This window comes from Photinus pyralis, unplaced genomic scaffold (genome assembly GCF_008802855.1).
Source record: "Photinus pyralis isolate 1611_PpyrPB1 unplaced genomic scaffold, Ppyr1.3 Ppyr1.4_LG1, whole genome shotgun sequence".
In the NCBI taxonomy this organism is placed as follows: Eukaryota; Metazoa; Arthropoda; class Insecta; order Coleoptera; family Lampyridae; genus Photinus; species Photinus pyralis.
In genome coordinates this window covers 3,160,726-3,168,552 of record NW_022170249.1, presented here as the reverse complement: position 1 = coordinate 3,168,552, position 7,827 = coordinate 3,160,726, and the positions used below count along the sequence as shown (strand labels likewise).

The following is a 7,827-nucleotide window of genomic DNA, read 5'->3' as shown; positions in this document are numbered from 1 at the left end:
TATTTCTACAAAACGTAAACACATTTAAGATTGTTAGATGTTCATGTTCAACACAATTTACAATTCTGATGCACTTCTGCTGTGTAAATATGGACAGTTATTGAAACAATCACCTTGAAATTAATAACACTCACGACTAAATTAACACACAACCTTTAACTTTTTTCATTCATTATCGTCACTTGACCACTAATCATCATCGGAACTGCCGGTGTTCACAATAAATTGTAGATTGTCAATAAATTCATTTCTCGTAGGAATGTTATTTGCTTCTAACCAAGAACGTATCACTTCCTTACGATTATTCATTGTTGGTGGCTTATTTATTTGAACACTGACGAGGTGCGTGAGTTTGCTGGTAAATACATGATTAGAATTGGGTATAAAAAAATTGCCAAATAAATTGCATAGTGTAATCATTGCATCTTTTTGCAATAATTGCTGCAATAATAGCAGCAATAGTTGCTGCAAGGATTGCAATAAAAATTGCATCGTCTAATACGGCCTTAACCACTGCATAAAGTTGGTATGATTCATATCATCGTAATAATCCCCCGATTTACTGTGCGACATCCTCTACGAAACCAGAACGACTACCAGGTTACCAGCATACTACGATGTCCTCTGACCAGCCCTATTATAAACTTCCGATACTTCATCTGATTGTTAGCATTTACTCACTCCGTACGATGAGTGAATATAGGTTTCGTCCAAGTATATAACGGGTTTCTTGTCACATTCAGGTTGTTCATTTTCTTTTAATCTTCTTAAATAACGAGATGCCATACTACAATGTCACTTCTTTCCATTACCAACCTACGTTTGTCCCGACACTTCTTGTATCGAAAACCAAGTTTCAACAATTGCTTGCGAAGAGTTTTCCTTCCACCCATATATTTGATCTTTTCTTGCACTTTTCTAGGAGCATTTTAAAATAACCTTTATTTATGAACAACCTGAATGTGACAATTAACCCGTTATATACTTGGATGAAACCTATATTCACCCATCGTACGAAGTGAGTAAATGCTAACAATCAGATGAAGTATCGGAAGTTTATAATAGGGCTGGTCAGAGGTACATCGTAGTATGCTGGTAGTTGTTCTGGTTTTGTAGAGGATGTCGCACAGTAAATCGGGGGATTATTACGATGATATGAATCATACCAACTTTATGCAGTGGTTACTGGTTAGAGAAGCAGCTTATACCAAATTTACCAGCAAACTCACGCACCTTATCAGTGTTCAAATAAATAAGCCACCAACAATGAATAATCGTAAGGAAGTGATACGTTCTTGGTTAGAAGCAAATAACATTCCTACGAGAAATGAATTTATTGACAATGTACAATTTATTGTGAACACCGGCAGTTCCAATGATGATTAGTGGTCAAGTGACGATAATGAATGAAAAAAGTTAAAGGTTGTGTGTTAATTTAGTCAATGTGAGTGTTATTAATTTCAATGTGATTGTTTCAATAACTGTCCATATTTACACAGCAGAAGTGCATCAGAATTGTAAATTGTGTTGAACATGAACATCTAACAATCTTAAATGTGTTTACGTTTTGTAGAAATAAAATTATTAATTTTACTGTTTCCCCTTGAAGTAATGCAACTCATATCGCGTGGCCCACTTATTTATATTTAGTAGAGTCAAATATTGCATGAGAATGTACAGTCTAAATTTCCAACGTCCTCGGACACGCCCTGTCAGGAACCTTCTGAGCGTGGTGCCACTGTACATACCCTCTGCCGATGCTCCATTTTTGAGATATTTGAGTTATTGGCATTTGAGTTTGTCGACTTTGTGGCTACCCGTATTCAAACTGTGTTTTCGGCATTGCACACCTGAAATTTTGTCCCGCACCAAAATAAAATTTCAACTTATTTTATTCTTTCATTGCTTATTTTTATACTCACTGAGCATAAATAGATCTTTAAACTCGATCGCACGACAAATATACGATTTCCTTTATACCAGAATCTCAAATCTCGATTCTGATGTTGTAAGCCCCTTACCAGCTTTGTATTGTAGTCTACTGTATTAAAAGTTCTTAACGATTGTAATGTTTCTTATTTATTCAAGACACAGTGTTAACAACATCATTCACCACACATTGAATTTCTTTTCAATTTTTGTTGCAATGAGAAACCATATTATTCTCAAGCCGAACCTGCTTTAAGGATCATTTAATTTGAAGCCGGTTCTGTTGTCCATTACTGCGCACACTCACCAACGGCCTGCGCAAGGTTCAATTGGAGTCAATTTTTCGCTACAAGACTGTCTCTCTATTTACTTATATACAACTCTGTGCATCTCAGGCACATTTCCCCTACATTTGATGCAGCAAATGGGCGGAATAACATTTTTTGCACTCCTTCGTTCTAAATCGCGTTTTCCCAATAAAACACGAACGTCGGGAACGTCAATTTTACAATTGACTATCTACTTTCGCGCACTAGTGCCTAAAAATTCAACGAAATTATCTATTTAGTGCGGATCATAAACTAAAAAGTAGTATGATGGAAGAGTAAAAAAGAAAAAATAAATACACTTACATCATTCCCTGTAGTCCACGGACAAAAATAAGCGTAAACCAGAAGTTTTGAACAATAAATTGACATTTTAATTTTCTAAATTTCTACTTTATCGGCATAGAGGACTTGATTTTTTCAAAAGAATTATAATGTCGCAAAAATCTCGCGAAAAGGATTTGAATTTATATACATTCGATTTAACTAATCCGTGCAAAAAATAGAATACATGTTACGTGCGTGAACAGTATTTGCTTGATTCGCGCGAGATGCGTCGCTCGTGCGCGTTGCGCACTCGCGCCGCCAAACTTCGCGCTCATCTTCAAAATAACTGTTCCCGCACTAATAATGTAAATAACTATTTCCTCACACTGACTTGCAATAGAAAAATGTGTCTTCAGTTCAAGCCATTGGTTATGAATCCGGCTCACTGCGGACGCCACAGAAAGCCATCGCATATTAGATACTTGTGTAATTTTTAGCGGATCGTGTCCATCATTGAGAGCATTGTAGATTCAGATCTGTTTATAGTTCAACTGACGGCTAGATGATCGACAAAACCAATCATACGTCTCTCTAATCAAAAATTCCAGATTCCTTGGAAAAGTTTTAGTTGCTGCAGAAGCTGCAAGTTGAATTGAATCAGTTTAATATTCGGGTTCAACTCTTTTAATTTGGCAAAAAGTCCATTATTTACATTTTTTGTGGTATTTTGGAAATTATTCCATTTAAGTATTAACTAAGAAAATTCTTCGGATTTTGAAAAAAAATTGCACAGTCCGTCGATTTGCAAGACCAACGGCAGAATTGTTGAAAAAGGTTGTTTTAGGGTTCACTAACTGTAAAAAAATTGAGAACGCTCTGGGAGTCGTCCTCTTGGAACTGCAAAATAGATACTACTTTGTTTTTTTACATTTCAAAGTTACGAACATGTAAATTTTATTTTAAAAGTGTCTTCTTATAGGCAATATCTAATTTTAAGCACTCTAACTTTCTAATTTTCCTTTCTTCCTTTTTGAATTTTAGCTCCTCTTCCAAGTCCTCTACTTGAGTGTTTACTAAAGCAAGTCTTTTATCTTACAGGAAATTGGATTTGTGTGCAACATCAGAGGACGTCAAAGTTGTCATTTGCTTGACGGGTCTTCTCCTTTCCTTTATATTCTCCCCGCCCTTTCGGACTGCCGCAAAGTTGTGTGGCCGAAGTGGAGATGTGACAGGTAGTCTCAAGTTGGAAACTTTTACCTTTTTCCATGGATTTGAAGTTTCTTGTTGTGACGTCCCCACAATGGTAAATGTTGTGCCTTTGGCGAGACGAAAATGCGCCCGTGGCGGAGATCGGTTATGCCGCCCCCGGTTTTTGCAATCATTCCCTGCTGAAGATAATTTATTTTGCAAATGTAGTATTATAATAGTATAAATAAAAAATAACTCTAATATTGGAATTAATATTAAGTTGCTCGCAAGGGCGTAGCCAGTCGCCTCTTCAGGGTGGGGCAAACGTAAGAAAAAATGTAATTATATAAGTGTATAAATGATTTATTTTTTGCATTTCAAACGTACATTTGGCAAACAAACCATGTAACCTGTTTTGACACAAACAAAAACTAAAATATGTTCAGGAAAGATCTATATTATATTGAAAATACCGAGGAAAATACATTAACTACCTTTTTACTTTAGCAAAAGCCGGCGAGGGTTCAGGCAGAACCTTCTTAGCAGTTCGGCTTTGAATTTTGACCGCAGAGCCGATGTTCACTCATAGTGGAACGAAGCCACGTTTTGACACGGCGTAATGTACTGAAAGACCTCTCAATCGTGCATGTGGTGCAAGGTTGGGCCAGTAAAATTGAAAGAGCTATTTTGATGCTCGGATAAAACATGTCCGTTTCTTTCACAAGCTCCAAAATGTCTATTTCCTTAAGTACATTTTGCGGCACATTTTGTTGTTGCCACATATCGTACCATAGTTCAGCTTCACTAAGGAAACCAGCAGCGCCAGCGCCCAAATCATAAAAATTGTAAACTGTTTCTAGCTTCTTTAAAAATTCTTGCAACGTCATTTGTAGCATGAGATATGGGTGCAATATTGCTAAGCAATATGCTGGCGAGTTACTGTCAGAGAAGCGCTCTTCTAAAGACATAATAATTGAGTCTAGGTATGGAATGACCAACGATCTGTTCCAGTACTCGACAGGGTTCTGTGCTGAAGGATTTGCACGGTGTGTTTGGCGTTGGGCTAGCCGTGGCATAATGAAATCCACTTCCAGCTAGACACAGCCAGCAAGTTCACACAAACATGCGTTTTGTCCGTTTTGTCGGATGGGTGAGGGCCAAGCTAGGGTGGGGCAAATGCACCACCCTGCCCCAACGTAGCTACGCCCTTGGTTGCTCGGAAGTCAGAACTTGATTTTCCGAGCTTTCAAGGCTGCGAACTCGTCCATTGCAGCGTTGAAATCTATTGCGTTGGTGAGCTCGTGTTCGATGGAAAGAATAGCCAAGTTTGATAATCTAAGTTGACTCATGGCCGAACGAAGGTAGTCCTTAATCAGTTTCAATTTCGAAAAACTGCGTTCGCAAGTTGCAACGCTGATGGCCAGGGTTAAGAATATCCTCAAGTAAACCACAATGTTCGGAACAGAATCGGCCAGACCAAATTGCTGTATAAATTGCAGTAATTCCAAAGGTCCTTGAAATTTCAAAGCTTCTGCTTCATTGCCAGCTTCAATAAAATGCCGTAGCCTCTCCCTTTCAATTCGGAATTCGTCCTGATCGATATCCGAAGGCGCATGTTGCAGGTCACAGGCGAAGTTCGGATCCAGTAGGTTAGACGGTGTTAGAAGAGAAAACTTGTTATCTAGCTCTTGGAGTTGCTTAAATCTCGAGGTAATTTCTTCGATGATTTTATCGACGGACTTGTATAGCTGCAGTTCAAGCTTCTGTTCAAAAGTTAGAATAGGTTCAGGTTCAATAGTAACAGGATTGCCATCGTCCATCCTCTTTCTTCTACAAATTCTGCGAGGTGCCAAATCAATGCAAAGTTTTTCACATATCTTTCTCGCGTATTCTGAACCGCCAGTAACTAAATCCTCACGTTTCTCTACTAGCCAGGTTTTCAAAGCAAGAATTTTGACAACGCAGTCGTGTAGGTTTCGACCTTTTCCTTGCAGGTAGACTTGAGCCGAATTAATTTCGGGCAAAATCGCACTCCATAACCCAAGGTAGGACATAAATGGCAACGTTTGCATTGCGTTATACAGAATACCGGCGTCGGACCTGGTAGATGCATTTTCTGACGAAGACTGTGAAAGAGATTCCAGTACGTCGAGTATATCTTCGAAGTTGTTCTTGATTACACTTGTCGCTTCTTCTCTCGAAGACCAGCGTGTTTCCACTAGCCGTTTTACGCCACGACCGGTTTTTTCCAACAAGGCTGTCCACCGATGAGAGGAGAAAGAAAAGAACGCGTAAATACGTTCCAATGTTCCAAAAAACGTAACCGAATCAACAGAAATAGAAGCAGCATGGACTCCAACTAGATTCAATGAATGGTTGATCAAGCAACAAACTGGGCGTTTGGATTCACGTCCTTAATACGCTTCTGTACGCCGGAATGAACACCAGACATAACCGCGGCATTATCGTATGTCTGTCCTCGGCAGTTCTGTATGTCAAGACCGTCTTTATCTAGCTTCGACAGAATTAGATTCGTCAAATCTTCAGCACTTTTGCCACGAGTCTCTAATGAAATCTATGAAAGATTCAACTTTAGAAGGAATTAGGAATGATTAACCTCCAAGTTTGAGTTCACCTTAATCAAATTAGTGTTAGAAAGTGTACGCTTACCTTAAAATCCTTCTTAACGCCTTGCAACAATTGGACGTCGGTTTCGGAGAACCGTTCCTAGCATCTTTTTGTATTTTAAATGCGCTTACATTTTTCATGCGCTTTTTCTTAACGAAAGCCGAAAGCGGAAATGGTAAGGTAATACTGTCGAGCCGAGTGCCGACCGCGTAAAGGAGCGCACCCACCGAATCCGTTCCGCTCGGCACGGCACAGTCCCGTCTCTCCGTCCGAGTTGCTTTACACAGAAAGCAATGGAGTAGCGCCCACCCAATCCGTCGCACTCCGACCCGTTCGGCACCGTCCAGTTCGTCTCCGTCGTGGTTGCTTCGACTAGCAACTTTTGCCGGTGACGCACCCGTCTCTCGCTAAAATTCTAAAATAGCAGTGCATTATACGTAGCATTTGCAGCGCACAAACATGGGTGACGAAAAGTTGATAGAGTTGGTGCGTCATCCGTCATTATCCCATTTTGTATGATGTGAGTCATAAATATTTCCGGGTCCTCTAGCAATTGTGGAAATAAATGATGGAATTCCCCATACTCGTCTCTGTTTATAAAAATATCGTGTACCCAATATCTTCTTTCTTTGATTTCACTGCATGCAGCCACTAAAATAACCTCTTCATCGGAAGAACTCTCTGCGTCTCGACGTGTTACAACCTCTCTTGATGCCATTTTACATCGAACTAAACGCGATGCGACGGACGGTCACGGAAGCAGACGGAACCAGTGGGCGCCTTCTGGACGGACGGGACTGTGCGGAACGGTGCCGAGCCGAGCGGAACGGATTCGGTGGGCGCGCTCCTTAATGCGGCAAGCGGCTGCTGGCCGGCAATGCCGCCCCTGTCTCGCTACGCGGCTGCCTTGTGGTATGTTTTTCTACAATGGATAACATGTTAACTTTTTAATTTAGTCATTATTTAAATTACATACCTGTCCATTTGTCTTGCATAGCATCACTGTCGTCAGGTATTGTTTGAAAATCCACGTCCTAAAAGTTAAACTTGTTTGCTACCTGGTAAACAACTACTTAGACTTACATTATTAAAAATAAATTCTACGCCTGAAACATCCTGTGTAATGATAATGAATCGCGAGTTCGCAAGATAGACGTGTAAACAAACTAAAAAAATCACCCGCCACTTTTATACGAACCACGCAGGTCTGCCATAAAGGACGTTAATTTTAAGTGCGCAATTTGTCTCGAAATTATCCCTGTGTCTTAAGTTACCCCAAATTACGCTTTCATAAACAATAATTTTTCACTAGGTAACACTGATAAGAATAATATTTTTCGCAATCTTTCACACATTCTTGAAGAACGAAATGCGATTGAAGGAGAAGTAATCAATATCACACTGGCAACGTTTGAACGAATATTCGATTCGAAAACAATCACTTCATACTTGGGCGTTGGTTTTGATGTTATATAGGCAACACATTATA

General features: G+C 39.6%; 1 protein-coding gene across 1 annotated transcript; it reads right to left on the bottom strand.

The window, feature by feature from the left end:
• Positions 1-4,933: 4,933 nt before the first annotated feature.
• LOC116160326 lies at positions 4,934-7,338 on the bottom strand. The gene is made up of 4 exons (XM_031473512.1): positions 7,315-7,338; positions 6,470-6,745; positions 6,132-6,285; positions 4,934-6,069 (listed from the first exon to the last, which is right to left on the bottom strand). Exons 1-4 carry the CDS (start codon positions 7,336-7,338, stop codon positions 4,934-4,936), a joined length of 1,590 nt encoding a protein of 529 aa, XP_031329372.1.
• Positions 7,339-7,827: the final 489 nt, after the last annotated feature.

What these genes read in the sequence shown, in the direction of transcription:
- LOC116160326 (XM_031473512.1), bottom strand. Translation starts at nt 7,338, where the DNA reads ATGCTATGCAAGACAAATGGACAG. An exon ending in TATGCAAGACAAATGGACAG is followed by an intron (nt 6,746 to 7,314) that starts GTATGTAATTTA and finishes TTAGAATTTTAG; the next exon opens with CGAGAGACGGGTGCGTCACC. An exon ending in AGAAAAAGCGCATGAAAAAT is followed by an intron (nt 6,286 to 6,469) that starts GTAAGCGCATTT and finishes AATCTTTCATAG; the next exon opens with ATTTCATTAGAGACTCGTGG.